The 16,721-nt window shown below is 45.6% G+C and overlaps 1 protein-coding gene across 2 annotated transcripts in view; it reads right to left on the bottom strand.

Moving 5' to 3' along the window:
- Window positions 1-11,192: 11,192 nt before the first annotated feature.
- The window catches only part of St6galnac5 (ST6 N-acetylgalactosaminide alpha-2,6-sialyltransferase 5), a 150,435-nt gene continuing 144,906 nt past the window's right edge, over window positions 11,193-16,721 (bottom strand). Inside the window, exons 5-6 of one of the 2 annotated variants that reach the window (XR_005974667.1) lie at window positions 14,074-15,226; window positions 11,193-12,007 (exon numbers count right to left, since the gene is read on the bottom strand). Coding sequence is in view for 1 of the 2 variants with exons in the window: in XM_041656612.1 (XP_041512546.1) it covers window positions 14,995-15,226 (232 nt within the window). In the remaining variant the exon portion in view is untranslated. Of the gene's footprint in view, window positions 15,227-16,721 lie in introns of both variants that reach the window. The other variant, XM_041656612.1, reaches the window with a different exon arrangement.

The raw sequence follows: 16,721 nt of genomic DNA, 5'->3' as shown, positions 1-16,721 counted from the left end.
AAATCAAATAAAACAATCAAACAGAATAAAAATAGCACTTTCAAGAGGCTGAAAGCAAAAGCAGAAGACTCAGGAATGAAAGTGCCTAACTAGAACACGTGACAGGCTTTGCAGTTGGAGAGGCTGAATCTAAACCTGAGAACTTCAAAGATGCAGTTATGAACTGAGCTAAAATGAAAAAGAAAACATATTTTAAGGTGAAAACAATAGAGGAAAAATTAAATGAAAGGGAAAGACCAAACCAGGTAGTCAGAAGAATCTGAAGATTTCAAACGCTGACATTAGGAATATAACGTTCTCTAAGTGCTACACATTAAGACAAAAACAAACTAAAAATAAATATAGAAGGTAAGAGACAAACAACTTAAAACAAGGCAAGAGGAAACATCATTTAAAGCGAGCTGCCTGCCTTTTAGAGACATCTGGCTTCTGGTAGCTGTTGTTCTCAAGGAACCATGTATTCTAGAAGGTTCTGTCTCTGCCTTTCATTCCCAAGGTCAGGTTCTCTACAGAGCACTCCTCAAGATTCCTTCAGGTCAAAGCCAAAGGCAGCCAGCCTTTCCCTAAAGACCCTGTCTCCTGTGTCTGGGGTGATTAGTACCTTGAGAAGGGCCTGGCTGGTCTGGTCCCCTACCTCAGCCATCCTTCATAGTGTCTCGACATCCGGGGATAATACTCAGACTTCCCGCCTGCCTGTATGACACCTGTGGTACGTTTTGGGGTCCCCTTTCTCCTCCTTCCACAGCTCAGATGTCCTTGTTGTTTTTTGTCGTATCTGTGGAACCTGGGTAAAAAGCAAGCAGGTGTTTTTCACACCCTATCATCCACAGCAAAGAAAAAGTATATGTGTTTCACATTGTGTGACTTGGCATGTGTGTGTATGCCATCTATATAATGGCCAAGGAAACTGTACAAAGTAGGCCATCTTTTATGCCGTGTTGTTTCCTGTTTTTCTGTAGTCTGTGCCAGAATTGTTTCAGAGGAGGAGCTATCGTTTCCAAGAATATTTTGAAGTGCACTCTACACTGTGTCCTAAGATCCATCTCTGTGTATCTGTGCATCTGTATAACTGGAGGAAAATGAGAAAGATTGCAGCTGGCATTCCCGGTACGGTACAGCCTTCAGTTCCCCCTTTTACCGTATGTAGCTGTGTGTCTGGCTTCCCAGCAACATCTTGCTATCATTTCCAGACTTCCCGTTAAGCCAACTAGAGCAGAGCCTGGAGAAGCGCGGCCGGGAAAGTGGCCCTCAGGGTAGCAGGGTTACAGGCATGTCTGGACATGCGCCCCGCTCTTTCCTGTTGCTGTCGAGCTCATCCTACATTGTGTTCCCAGGAAACTGGTGCAGAAGCAGCTCCTTTTCTCTGAGTGACTCAGACTCTGTCTAAGGTGCTCGCATCGGAGGCAGGGAACTGGGGACCTGGAGGAAAGGGCTCCAGGGAGTTTCTAGAAGATTCATTGAACTGAAAGTATCTGTTGGATGTATTTTTTTTGAATTGGTAGAAAACCTGATAGAAATATGACTAGTTATGGAGTAGAATATGTTGCTGTAAACGAATGTCCAGGAGAGATTTGTCTTTGATCCCAGGCCCACTAGCACCCCACAGTGCTGTAGGTCCTACCCCCTGCCCAGCTGTCCTTGGTTCCGTCTGATGGTGCCCCCCTGTGGGAGCTAATGGAACACGCCTTGACTGGAAGGCAGTATTAACTCGAAGGAAAGAGTTTGGGGGGGGGGGGGGCACACATTCCAATCTCTCAGCCACTGTGTCTGGGGGGAAAAGAGTGTGCCATGGGTTTTAGCCTGCCAGAGGCCATTCCTGTGGCCATGTAGAGAATGAATACTCCATGGACCACTTGGTTAGGAGCAGAGGGATGGATCTTCCCAGGAAAATATGGGGATCTGGGATCTAGAGAGCCAGCAAATGGGAAAATGGGCTGCCAATGGCCTCCATCTTTGTGGAGACAGGGAGGAGTCTTGTTGGCAGGCAGGGACATGGGAGGGGGACAGCTGGCCAGGTAGAAGGGGCAATGTAGGCAGAGCATGGGGTTACCCAAGTCTCCTGGCGGTGCTGAGGCTTCATGAGTGGTTGGGGGCTGTGAAGACTGAGATAGACTGACCAGGCCAACTGAGTCCCAGGCAATGATGAGGATTGGTACAACAGCCACTTAGTGAAGAGAAGACTCACATAAAGTTGACATGGCAGGAGGTAGCAGCAAGGCAGTCGTGGGAGATCACGGCAGGCTGGGCAGTCCTGGGAGATCACGGCAGGCTGGGTAGGGGTCAAGATGGGAACCAAGGAGAGCAGCTGTCCATGGCGTCACCAGACAAGAATTGGTTCACAACCCTAGGACATCGCCCACTTTGTTGGCTTATGCAAAGAAGGGAGGAAGGGGCCTTTAATGGTTAATTGGCTTCAAACAAAGGCTGAATAATTTCTGAAAGTTTTACTTTCAGAAGATGAGAAAGAAACCATCCGTTGGGAAAACAAACTAGCTAGTGGTTTTAGAAATCACTTTACAGGTGTGCTCCATCAGATGGCTAAACCACTTGCAGCACGTGAGACGGTCTGAACCTTTCCCAACCCGCTAGGCAGGCCCCACCGGCCTCCTGGTCGGAACGCCTGTGCTCTCCAGGCCCTTGGTCGCAACTGAACTGTGTTAGGATGCCATGTGTATACTTTTCTGGATCTGGACACATGGGAGGACAGGAACGCTGCAAGTTCAAGGCTAGGCTGGACTACATAGCAAGTTCCAGGCTTCCCTGCCTACATAATAATATTCTATTTGAAAAAAAAAAAAAGAATGATAGAAGCCCTGAATACACAGGAACCACAGCGGGGGAGGTGTTGGAGATGGACTGGGCTTTGGGGGGCAGCAGCTCACAGTCCCATAGCTCCACTACAGAATGCAGCTGCTGCCCTGCTCCTGTTGGCAGTGGCTGCGGTTCTGGAGCTGAATCAGATCAGGAAGTGGGGTGCCCTTTCACCCTCAGCTATGCCTGCTTTCTATGTCAGGATCAGCCCAGCAGTGCTAAGGCTGTTAAGTGAAAATGCAAGCATACACCTGTGCATACACCTGTGCAGGCGCCCACCATGCGCCTCTGTAGGCATGCACTGCACAGGCGGGGCTGGTGTTAAGGAGGGTTCATTATTACAAAGGAAAACAAGCAAGGGTTATTTGCATTAGGGCTGTTTACAGTTGCGCTGGGAAGAAGTCATCTGATACTTGGTTCCGCTGTAATGCTTTCTCTGAGAAAGAGGAGAGGGTTTTAGTATTTCTAGAATCCACAAAGAACTATATTATCATGTGACTTCCACACCTAACGGGCTTTGGTGATGCACTGCTAATGTCCCCATGGCCACGTTTTCCAGCTCAGAATTCAAGGTGTGGGAGCTCAGTCTTCTTTCCCAGTGCACCGCTCAGGGTTAGCATCCCTCTGTGGCATCCTCCTGACTGGTGTCTTCTGGAGCGGAGCCTACAGCTCGCTCCTTTAGACAGTTTGTCCATGTCAAAAAGCCAAACAAAAACATGATACACATGAACCTTGCAAAGATGTCCGAGGACAAACTCTTCATGTTGTTACATCATGGTTGCAGATTTCTTGCCAGCAAGATGTCTGTGGTCTTCTCTCACACTGTGAACAGACCTAGCTAGTGGTGCTGCCATCCAGACTTTTTCTTTGGTAAATAATAGCTTTGGTAAAGAATTTCTTTGGTAAAGGATAGCTTTACCCCAGTGATTTTTAACCTGTGGGTCATGACCCCATGACCCTCTTGGTAGGTCACATATCATATATCTTACATATCATATATTTACACTATGATTCAGAACAGCAGCAAAATTAGTTATGAAGTAGCAATGGGATAGTTTTATGATTGAGGAACTGTATTAAAGGGGCGCAGCATTGCAAAGGTTGAAAACCTCTGCTCTACTCTTACAAGAAGCCCCTTAGCCAGTAGACGATGGGTAGCAATCAAACCCACACCTGCTGGAAGCACACAGGAAAGCCACAAAACAAATCAAGGCACCCTCCCAAAAGCATTACTAAAAACGCTGGAGCATTTGAAAATGATACTTGTGTATCTCTTGAAGTCCAGGGAGGGAAGGGGTGACATCTGTATGCCACTAAGTGGAAGACCATGGTTGTGAAGAGGACGAGGAGGGTGGTAAGCATTGCAGAATGTGACAGTGAGGGCCACGCTGGGAGTGAGCCTAGAGAGGGCGCTGAGAGCAATGCATCTGAAGCAAGGCCAGCATTGGTGATGATGTGACTGTGTTTGCGTCCCAGCCGTTTTTGGCATCTTCCACAACATCCTTAAAAAAGAGCTTGGGATCAGGTAGCAAAAGCCCCGTGACTCAGACACACGTGAGTTGTCAGCTTCCTTCCTTCCTTCCTTCCTTCCTTCCTTCCTTCCTTCCTTTTTTCCTTCCTTTTGTTTTGTTTTTTGAGACAGGATTTCTCTGTAGCTTTGGAGTCTGTCCTGGACAGCTCTTGTAGACCAGGCTGGCCTCCATCCACCTGCCTCTGCCTCTGAGTGCTGGGATTAAAGGCGCGCACCACCACCGCCCAGCTGAGTTGTCAACTGTCTGTGTCCTACGGGAAGCTTCTGCCCCAGCGCCATCTCTAGTAGTGACACACTCATCAAGTCTGCACTCAGCACGAGAGTGGGGACTGCATTTGAGATGGCAGAGGCAACACTGTGGTGACAGGCGGAGACTGGCAGGGTAAACTGAACACAGGCAAGTTTCAAGCTTTCTGTGTGTGTTCTCCAGAGTGTCTTCTCATGATGTGTAAAGCCATATAAGGAGGGCTTGTACTCAGTCTTTGTCCTCCGCCATCCCCCAAGCTTGTTCCCTGGTGAGGATTGGAGCCTTTGGGAGGTAATTAGGTCACGGGGTGGGACACATGAATGGGGCATGTGCCCTTTTTAAAGAAGAAGGGGTCTCCCTGCCTGATGCATTAGGAGATCTGAACTATCTGAGTAAGTTGGGCAAAAGAGATGGTTCTTCCTTGCAGGATACTTAAGGTAGAAACATAGTATAAACAATGAAAGCAGCAAAAAGCCAACATTTAAAAGCAGCACAGTAATAATCACTCCAGCAAGCGTTATTAACGGATACTAGGACTGATAAAAATATAATGAGAAAGAATATTTGCATATTCTCAAAATACCACCATAGAAGATTCTTGATAATTATAACTTTTCAGTCAAAAAACCTCAAACATTTCCTGTAGCCAGGGCCTTCCATAAAAACAAATCCAGAATGTGAGAGAGAGAAAGAATGAATGAGAATACAAATAGAACCATAAGATTCTTGGTAGAAAATAAAAGAGATTAAAAATAAATTGCTAGCTGAGATTTTTTTAAGGTAAGACACAAGAAAACAAGAATGGAGCCCTAATAAAATGGAAAAAAAACAAGAATGACAAAGAATATAATTTAATTAAATTGAAAGCAAATGTTTAATCAATTAGTAGAAGAGCCTGTTATTTAAAAAATTAATGCAATCTTATATTTATTGAAGTTGATGGGAAAAGCAGATTGATTTTTAGCTTCCAGTGTCTGTGAAGCCTGCATGGGAATACAGTGTGGAGTCACTGAAAGGTGCGCCATTCAAACTGAAGAACGACAGTGTCTTTATAAAGGACTCTGAAGCGGGATGATGTCACAGGCAACAAAGGGACGACTCCAGTGTTCGTGAGAAAGTGTCCTTCAAAAATGGAAACGAAGTAAAGTTGTGTGTGATAAGCAAAATCTGTGGGCCTCTGTCCCAGAAGACCCGCCGTTGAAACTAGAAAACTAAGGAACAAAGAGGCCTCCCCCCCCACCAGGGTGTGTGCAGGGGCAAATACACAAGAAGTCCCCCCTCCAGGGTGTATGAAGGGGCAAATGCACAAGAAGCTCCCCCCCAGGGTGTATGAAGAGGCAAATGCACAAGAAGCTCCCCCCAGGGTGTGTGCAGGGGCAAATGCAAAGAATGACAGGAGTGTAAGCCAGTAATCAACAAAGAACAAACTTTATGGCTGTCATAATTCGAAGTTAAAATGAATAAGTAGCACGCACTGTGAAGGGGTTAATAGAGTTAATTATTCTGATCTTTTCACAGCTTTTTGAAAATATTGAAGCATTAATCATAGGAAGATTAGAAGTCAATAATAAATATTATTACATAGAATGATCAAAAATCCCTATGAGAAGACAGACAGAAAGATGTGGTAGGCCTCTTAGTCATTTTCTGTTGTATGATAGAACACCGTAACTAGGGAAAGGAGGGGAGGCATGGCACAGGAGTCTGGGCCAGGAGGCTGAGACCTACATCTCCACCTCACACAAGAGCAGAGAAGAACGCTGAAGTGGGCAAGGCCCAAGTCTGCGTTAACAGTGTCCTCTGGGAAGAGTCCACCTCTCAAAGGCTCCGTCACCTTCCAAAACAGTGTCACTAGCTAGGGGCCAAGTGTTCGAATACCCGAGCCCTTGGGAGACGCTTTTCATTCACACCTTTATACCCTCTGTATAGAAAACTCCCAAATTGTATTCATAAATTAAAAGACTACATATCAACAGGTATCAGTTGTTCTCAAGCAGATCCACGTAATCAGTGCATTCCCGATGAAAACTCTGTAAGGTTTTATTAAAGCCAAGAGTATCCTCTTGTAACATTGTCTATGGAAATAAAGTGTAGCAAGAATAATATTGACTAAGGCAATTTTAAAGATGAATAAGCTAGCAGCATTTTCTTCTAGATGTCAAAACCTATAAATGCATCATAATTCTGTGGTGTATTGGAAAGCTAAAATGGGGCATAATTCAGAATCGAGAAATCATCCAACACATGTGTGATGACTTATCACGAGAGAAGCAGCCAGTATGGTAGAGAAAGCGTGACACAGAGAATGGCTGTGTCTGCCTGGGGACTCAAGTCGGAAAAGAACTCAGCCCACCATTCACACTGGGAAAAGAACTCAGCCCACCATTCACACTGGGCCTCAAGTCAGTTTGAGATGGATCCTACATCAGGTTTGAAAAGGGACAAAGAATAACACTTCTAGAAGATCAAAGATTAGCTTCATGATTTTAGGGCTTTAGAGCCCTTAAGTAGGACACAGATAGTATATAAAATATAAGTAACTTTTGACTTTAATCCAATTAAGAACCTTTAGTCACCAAAATATTTCATTAAGACAATGAATAGCCAAGCAATGCATTGTTACTCCTGTACAATCAAAGACTTGAGTCAGTACTATATAAAGGTGGGGAAGTGCATGGCATCTCATTAAAGATCAGGCAAAAACTTAGAACAGTGACACCACAGAAGATGCTATGCAAATGGTTCAATGGGGGCATTAGAGGATGCTCAATTCAGTTATCAGAGATGAGTCTAAATAGCCATTGGAAGGGTCAAAGGCAACTGAAGCTCTCAGTTATTACTGGTGGGTGTGTAAATGGCTCCGACCACTTGGGAAAATCATTTGACATTATCTATTGAGAGCTAGAGCAAGGCGCAATGCTGCCCTTTGACGTGTGTCCATTAGAAGTAAATGTTCAGTTAACAGTTAGTTATAGATGGAGCGTTTCTCATGCTAAAGTCCTACCAAGTGGGATCATTATCTCCAGCCGTCAAAGCCACGGCTTTAACACTCTCCTTAAAGACTCATGTAGTCAGAAAAAGAGAGATATGCAGTAAAGAAAGATTCAAAGACAAAGAAAACTTCTAAATGGTTTACAGTGTGTTAAAAATATATGCAGGCTTGAAAAAAAGTTAAAGTTCTTAAAGAAAGAGAGTAGTTGGGTGTGGCGGTACACACCTTTAATCCCAACACTTGGGAGGCAGATGTAGATTGTACAGTGTGGCGGTGGGACAAAGGGCTGTGACCATGTGTAAAAACAGAGGTAAATCTTTCAAGGTGGGACACCCCAAAAAGTTCTGAACCCCAGTCCTCATACATACCAGGCAATCTCTAAGTTCTATCGCCAGCCCCAGGGATAAATCTTAGAAACATAATTTGGACTGAGATAAGGTAGACACTAAAGTTTATATAGCATTGGATGGCATTTGTATAAAACTTAAAAATAAGCAAAATGGAAGACATTCACCTCCTAAAAGACACTGACGACAGGCCAGAGAAACAGTTCCCCTCAAGTCTGTTCTGGGAGTCATTGAGTTTACCTGGGCAGGTGACTTGGGGTCTTTCTGCTTACAGCAAGTAAGTTTCCTTTACTTGAGCCTTGTATGTTTTGCTTATTTCCTGAGTCCCTGGAGCCTTTCCCTTTGCTCCAAGAGGGAGTGTTTCAGCTGGGAGGAAATAGCAGCACCAGGACTGTTCTTCAAAAAGGAAAAGAGGTGAAGGGGATGAGCAGAAAGTGGCCAGGAGTGGCAGCCATTGGCAGATGAGGTGAGCCCCGGAAGGGAAGCGTGATACTGGAGTGGAATCCACGTTAGGAACTGAGGACAGGCAGGTAAGGTTTTAAATAGGATGGTTTGTGCCCATGGACTGAGTGGAGCTTAGCTGGAAATACTAAATATGCTAACAACGTGAGCATCCCTGCTGGGAGGACCAGCACCCAGACACTTTGGAAGTCAGTCTGGTGACGTCTTGCCATGAGAATAATCTTGCTATACAGACAACCCAGTTTTTTCATTCCTAGGTTTGTGCTCTAAGAAATTATTATATGTATGAATGAGAACTCCCAAGTATTTCCATAGCATTGAAAAAATAAATTGTAGCTATTAGTAACCACTGATAACTGGGAGGAACAGGTAGAAATACGGGGTATACTATGTTGCAAGCCTTCTCTGCTGAGTTGCTGTCTTGTGACCTTTAAGAATGGGGTGCACTGACATCATACAGGAAAGAGATGAGTATTTGTTTAAGTGAGAGAGAAAGCTTTTGACAGCAGAGAGGGGACCCAATGATGGGCGTCTGGCAAAGAGGCTGTATCTGGGGTTTGTTTCTAGGCTTAGGTGGGCTCAGATTGGTTTGGTGTATACGAACTCGGTGAGAAGTAAAGACCAAGGAGGACAGGGCTCTCAGAACTGGGGCAGGCTCTCGGGTCACCAGCTCTGCTCCCCATCCTAATCATTACAGACAGCTTTGTGGGGAAGCGAGCGCCTCCAGGTGGAGGGAGTCAGGCTCCATCTTCTGTCTCCTAAGTCAGGTTTCTGGTCACTGGCTCCCGTCACAGGCAGAATCACTCTTCCCTATGTCTGTGTGTTTCAGGGCTCCATTTACCCCCACCAGTGTGAGTATGCCGCACAGCCGAGAGAATGAGGGCGAAAATAAACTAGTTATGTGGAAAGGAGACACACGTAGGAAAAGAAGCCTATGAAGTCTCCTAGCAGTCGTATGATATTTAGAGTGTGCGAAGACAAACAGCACAGCCTTTATAGATGCATATCTGTGTGATGAAATGAGGTAGAGAGCAACGGAGTGGAAACTCATGAGCTCAGGAGGGACCTGCAGGAGGCTTCAAGGGTGGGATGCCTGCTTCATAAATTACATATTTGTTTCTCTTTAGTGAGTGTAAAATACTACATATTGAATATTCTGACAGAAATGATTACGTATAAGTTTAATTTCTGTCAGAAGCTCTTGATGACAACAGATAGAAACCCCAGAAATAGGCTAGACTGTCTGGCTCCTAATATGCTCTCCCCAGTAAACAAGTTCTGGCTCTGGGTGGTTATGAAGTGTCTTGTGCCTCAGTGTTTACATCTGTAAATGGGAACAGTGAAGTATGAGACTATTCTGATTGCTGAATGCATTTATAGAGGGAAAAGCCCACAGAAAAGTTGGATAATGAGGTTTGCAATTGACAGTGGCTTGGAGGGCCAGTGATTAAGGTGGGTGGGATTGTGGCAAAACAGGATACCTGTTGTAAATGATACATAGAGCACACTAGCTACCTTTGATTTATCCTTGTGAATTTCCTAATTTGGAAACTGAAGAACTGATTTCATAGTAAAGAACCTGAGATGCAAAGATGACTTCAGGGGGGCAAGCATGCTCCTCAGGGCAGAGTGGTGACTGCACAGGGGCAGGCACGCTCCCCAGGACAGAGTGTTGACTGCACGGGGGCAGGCATGCTCCCCAGGACAGACTGGTGACTTCAGGGGAGACAGGCATGCTCCCCAGGACAGAGTGGTGACTTTCGCGCTGGGGGGGAGGGGGAAGACACGCTCCCCAGGACAGAGCGGCACAGTATGTGCCAGGGTCTCCACACTGCCCTTGTTGAGAGTCTGAAGTCCTGTTAGAATGACTTCCTTAACAATTCCATTACCAAGTTGGGAAATGTCTAATTCTGGTCCAAGAACAAGCACTGTCCTGCTCCCATGCAGAATCCCTAGGCCTCTTCCTCAGCTTCAGCAAATGAAATTGAGAAAACTGACTGAGGATGTGGAGGGGCAGACAGTGAGAATGGGGAGCGTCCCCAGGCTCAAGAAGGCTCCGACATTGTCCTTTGGAGAGAAGCCCTGTGGCAGCTTGCTCACCCTTACTACCTCCACTGCCTCGCCCTCTGCTGCCCACAGAAGCAGCAGGCTCCAGAGTGACAGGCTCCAGAGTGACGGGCTCTAGGAGCTGGCCCCATTGACTGCAGAGTCCTGGGTACCTTCCATGTTCTTCCCCTCACTTCCTGATAGGGATGGAACTTCAGATCTGCTTCATGGGAACAAAACTGTCTCTGCTTTTGCGTTACCTTTTTGTTTCTTTTAAGGTGAGTGTATCCCTAATTTTGATATGGCTGTCCCAGCACCTTCACAAAGCAGTCAGCCAAGGGGAAGGTGATCTGTGTCTCGCCTCTGTTTAGCCTTTCCTTTGCAATCTAGCCACTGGAGTCGGAGTCCTTGCTGCTTATTTTGCCTGTCTGCACTCGCTGTAGCATTTGTCAATATTAAATTTAATTTGTGCTCAGAGCACTTCGCTAACGGGGAAAACACAAAGCTCGCTGAACTTTACCTTCCCTGTGTGTTCAGTCCAGCCAGCATTAGCAAACCTAATGAACTCTACAAGGTTGTCCTACCCAAATGTAGGTCAATGCTGTTGACTGAACACATTGTGTGCTTAGAAACTGACCTTGTAAAACCCACTTGAAATTTATCTACCTCGCAGCCCCCTGGATCGCTTGTTCTTTTACAATGGAACGTATTTGTGTCCGAGCAGCAATCCAATGAGTCAACAGGAAAGTGGTCAACACCAACAACAGACATTTATTGAGCGCCTATTGTGTGCAAGGCACTGTACTAGGTGTGGGGCTACAAAGACAAAGGAGAGACAGCCCCTGCCCTCAAGGAGCTTACAGTCTAGTCTAACAGACACATACAGAGAAAGACACGGACGATCCAAGGTAGCATGTCATCGCGGGGGCACAAGTACAAAACAGGATCTCAGCCTTTTGTTTTCATTTACATTTCAGTACCCTGAGTAGGTGGGGGAGTGAGCTACAACCTTCCAAGCCCTCGGAACATCCTGGCCGCTTTCCACTTCCAATGTTTTCTGGTGCTGGCGTTAAAACCTCGGCACCTGGAACGCCTCTTGCCCCACCATCTCAGGCTTTGGATTTTAGGTTTTGAGGGTTTAGAGAAACTTCAGAGAGGGTGACATTCTTGTAGTGGGGTAGACTCTGGCACCCACCACACCGCTGCTTTAGGAGGCCTGCACTGAATCTGTTCCTAGACAGGTCTGGAGTTGACAGACCACCGGAAGGACCTCCCTACCACAGCACTGGAGGCTTTAGAAGACACAAGGATGTGGAGAGGTTGATGGTAAAGAGATGGGGGCTCGAGAGGAGCACGATGAGGAATGAAGTCTAGCTGGTGTGGAATGGGCCAACCAGGAGAGAAGCTTGGGTCTTCTGTCGGGGTAGGATTCCCTCTGGGAGACCCTGGGTCAATCACCCAGGGCAAATGTCTGGAGAGTACAGAACAGGTCCGTAGGTATTTAAACAGTGGCGTCTTCATCCTAACAGCATCTCTGCATTGCCTTTCACTTTCTACCATCCACTTGCCATCTAAAAAGTCATTTGAAATATAGTGTTTATTTCAATATGAGATCATCTGTGTCCACTCTAATGTAGTTCGGATGGCTTAGAGACAGGGAGGATTGAAAAACAGGTGCCCCATTTCTGGAGCACGAATCTGGCAGTAATCTAAGAGGACTTTGTTGTTTGTTTTTATTTCATTTCATGAAGCACTGAACTCCGTGCTCTTAGAACCTGTGTGTCCCTGAATCTATCTGCTTCTGTGCCTCTGTCTAAGGAGTAAAGAGCGGGGTGAACAAAGTGAGGGGCTTAGCTCCCTAATGCCCATTCCTGGGAATGGGAACCACACAGCCAAGTCCCCACGCAGCACACTGAATATTTACCTCCTAATGTTCTTTTAATGTGCGCTTTCTTGGGTGAATATTTACTGTAGAATATTAAATGTGAGATTCCTCTTTTTATGGGCCATTTGAAGTGATTGATTTTGTTTGTGGATTCCTGTATCTTTGCCCATAATGGCTAGCTATTGTAATGGCCTCTGCCAAATGCTCTTGTGTTGAAATAACAGAAGCCGGGGATCGGCCAACTGTGGCATCGTACTACTGTGGTCTCAAAAGCCAGGAGGAGTCTGATGATGCCACTGGGGAGAGAAGAAAAAGGTGTGTAACATACCAAGGATGACAGAGGCTTCAGATTGCCTGAAATCGTGAAGTCTGTAAACAGGCTTTTGTGTCTTTTATATCAGAGTTTCTGTTTAATGGTGTTGAATGGCATTAAGTCTGACAGTTGGGAAATGACAGTGGCAAGACATGAGCTCAATTGCCCACAACCAGGTCCATCAGCACAAGGCAGCAGCGCTCTCGGCGTTTTCTTTAATGCTGCAGTAAAACCACGACCCAAGTGATAATTTCTTACACTTAGCTACACCATGTTTTTGAAAAGAATATATGTGTGTGTGTGTGTGTGTGTGTGTGTGTGTGTGTGTGTGTGTGAAGTCACATATTGTAGCTGCATTCTGGGCGTTTGGTTGCTTCTCATTTGCATATTTGAGAGGAGGAAACAAAAGATGGTCTTGTCTTGATGTTTTTTATGGGGTTCTCTTCCTTTTAAAAAGGAAAACCACATAACCTAACGATACTCAAACGTGTGCAATAGTAGGCCAGGTGATAGAGTTACATTCCGGCAGGCATGCTTTTCCAAATTTCCCTAGGTACAGGAATTGTCAAAGGAGCCACTTAGATTTCAACAAATAATCTCTTCAAGGGATTGTGAAGGTGACCTGTCAATCAATCGTGTGTTATTCACACCCTTCTTCTTGTGTTCATAAAAACACTGCTCAGGGGCCATGCTGTGGTAGAATAAAATTCATTTTCCTACAAAAACTCAGAAGACACTTGAGGAATGAATCCACGAAGCCTTAGACAGCAATTTCATTTTTAAAACTGACTTTTAATAACTCAAGCCATACTACAATAATACTTTGTTTTTGCTGTCTACCTGGGCTGCATTTGAATCTCCACAATGGTACTCTGCACAATTAATAGTTCTACTGAGTGAAAGGGAAAGGGACATTATCACTAATTAAGAAGAGGGGCAAGAGCTGTGATGTGAGACACCTTTAATCCAAGCCCTGTCCTGTTTGTGAAAGCAATGCCTGTTCCCTCATGACATTCACCGCTGCCTTCAAATCTGTCATCAGAGACACTGATGGTCCTTTGGCAGTGTGCAAGGAAAAGCCTAGTAAATTCTTACTTTTCTGAGCAGCATACCTTTTTATAATGAAAATCCATCATCCTATCTACCTTGGTTTTGAATGAAGTGGGTGAGGGAGGAGTCCTTCACATACAAAGACTTGCAGCCAGTGCATGGGTCAGAACGGTCCATGGGACAATGAGCTGGGAGATGGGGAATATCTTTGTGTTCTCTTCTCAAGAAAGGGCAGATCTTGGCACTCCTAGTCAGGGAACACTCAGAAGCCTCCACCGCTCGCTCCTCTCACTTTCTTAGAGAGGCAAGGGATAGAGTTTAGACAAGAGAGGCCAATGAAGAAAACTGATTCCTACCCAGGGGACCCTAACATCTTCACCCTGACTTACAGTTTCCAGATACTGTCAGAGTTCCATCAGTCCACATGTCTAATCCTCATAGAGGCCAGCGAGAGGCCTCATACATTCTTAGACTTGCAAGAGGAACTCAAGGGATCTTCTGGTGCATTCTAAAGACAAGGAAAGCAGAACTTAAAGAGAAATTACTTGTATCAGTTACTATTGAAGAGAGCTGCTGTATCTTTAAGTCCCTCTCCTTAGCATCTCTTTGTTTTAATAATGTAGTTTTTGGTTTTCAGTTTTGTTCTTTTGAACATTTATGTACATCAGAAAGTGTTCTAGCTGTTCTTGTTTTGAAAGAGCAATTTGCCTGAAGCCGAGGGGTTCAAACAATGCCACACATTTCCACGTCCAACACTGATTGCGGGCTAATAACAAGCATTGTGAATTCAGTAAGTCCTCGGCCTGATTCTACACATTCCAACCACCATTCAGGATTAAAGAGTCGGGAGCATAAATTGCCACATAATCATAATCTATAAAAATACTGCCTAGAGTACACTAAAAAACTCTCAATAAATAAATAGCAGACATTTGCTTTATGAAAATCGTTGGAGATGTGCTCTTCAGAATCATGTCCATTCTTTCAGGCTTTTACAAATCACAGAGTGTGACAAATGACACCGATTATTGGTCAGGTTAGGCTATAACCTGATAGAAAAGTCTTTTGACGTGGACGTCTGTAAAGAAATGCAAATAAAGGTGTTGGGCTGCTCCTGTTTCGGTTTCGAAGGCAATACTTCCACCCTGGAGTGTTCCTCACCATGGCAGTGTCACTGAATCGGTACTCATGAGGATGTGCCCTTCTCGGGCTGTGGGCTTCTGTCCATGGTGCTGAACCGCACCACTGTCCAGCTCCCAATCCCGGCCTGGAGTTCAGATCCTTCCTCTTGGGGCTAACGACTTCATACCTCAAAACACAGGCTTCTCCTCAGCGTGATTCACAGCAGGTGGCTCTGGTTTCCAGTCTGGCTGGAAAAAGCGAATGTTGAATGTCCGTGCCCAGTTCTTAAACACCCGTTTCTCTGTGATAAAACGGTGGTGACTGCCCTTGCGTCCTCGCTCGTGCGAGAGGTACATTGTACATTCATCGGGTCCAGAAGGCTCATAGTAATGATAAGGTACTGAAGGGTGCTTAGGATCCCTGTGGGAGGAAAAGGAGATCACTATTAAAGCAGAAGAGAGCAAAAACAAAATGAAAACCCAAACCAAGCGCAACATAAAATGTGCTTTTTTCATTGTCCAATTCAAGAAGAATGTTACTCTTATAAGCTGATAAACACAGATCAGATTTTCTCATCGAAAGAACTTCAGCCGATGGTTTTCCTGGTGTTGGAGCAATAACAGAACAAAAAGAGTTTTGAGGCTGTAAAACAAGTGTGGCCTCAGAGAGCTTGGACACTTGCTGTCGGATGTTCAGGTCTCCTGCTTTAGGCACAATATGCATGAGTCATGACACTAATGCTTCTAGTTCCACACTTGTTACTAAACTCCCCACAGCCCGAGAGCTTCAGAAACCAAACCAAAACCAGTCTGTCTGCCTGCCCCCTGCAACATCCTGTATCCACAGGGGCTTCCCAGTGAGCAGGATTTCAAGGACAGTCCATGCCCTGGCTCCTCTCTGGAGTCCTGCCCTAAGCTACCCCAGCCTTGCTCGCTCTGCTTCAGGCATGCTGAACGTTCTGACTGTCAGCTGTACCCACTTTGTCCCTACTGCAGAGCCTTTGCCCATGAGGACAGCCACTGTCTGGAATCTTCCTCTCGAGCTCATCCTTCTCCCTGTTGGAAATCAAATGCATCCTCCTTGTGGTGGTTTGGATATGAATGATCCCCATGGGTGCAGATATTTGAAGGCTTGGGTCCCAGTTGGTGAGCTGTTTAGGATTAGGGGGTGTGGCCTTGTTGGAGAGAGTGTGTCACTGGGGGTGGGGAGAAGGGGTAAGGCTTCAAAAGTCCATGCCAGGCGCAGTATCTCTCTCTCTGCTTCCTGTTTATGGACCAGGATATAAGCTCTCAGCTACTGCTCCAGCACCATGTCTGCCTGCATGTTACCATGCTCCCTGCCATTATGGTCAAGGACTAACCCCTGAAACTTTCAGTTCTAAACTGCCTTAGTCATGGTGTCTCATCATAGCTATAGGACAATAACTAAGACACTCCCTGAATCCTCACCTTCTGTCCCCCTCACTCGCCTGTCAGTTTCCTTGGCGAATTAATCTCCTTGAAACTGCTTTTGCTTACCTACCTATTGTCTGCTGCGAGAGATTTATCTCGTTTTTGGGACTGGGACTAGTATGGCGGTAATAAGCAATGTTTGAGTCTCTGTCCTTGGGTAGAGTGAGCAGCTGCATGCCACATCACTACAGAAAATTTCTCCTCCGCTGACTCTAAGTCTGATTTCATGGAGTAAAAAGAAGACAGCCAGCAGGCAGTCACTGTTTTATTCTTAGTTTTGTAGATGGACCCTACGTCCAGCGTCTAGTGTCTCTTGGTCTAGAAATTCCCAACTTTCCCATCCCTTCAGGGGAGACTGACAGTCCTAGCATGTTTATACTATATCCACCATCTCTGCCTCAGAAGAGAATACTTGATCAGTTTCTTCAAGGTGGTAGACCCAGTTCTAACATACGTGTGCCTGT

This window comes from Microtus oregoni, unplaced genomic scaffold (assembly GCF_018167655.1).
Source record: "Microtus oregoni isolate MIOR12 unplaced genomic scaffold, Mior012 000000F_ref0000247, whole genome shotgun sequence".
In the NCBI taxonomy this organism is placed as follows: Eukaryota; Metazoa; Chordata; class Mammalia; order Rodentia; family Cricetidae; genus Microtus; species Microtus oregoni.
The sequence above is the reverse complement of the archived record's forward strand: the minus strand, read 5'-3'. Positions and strand labels throughout refer to the sequence as shown.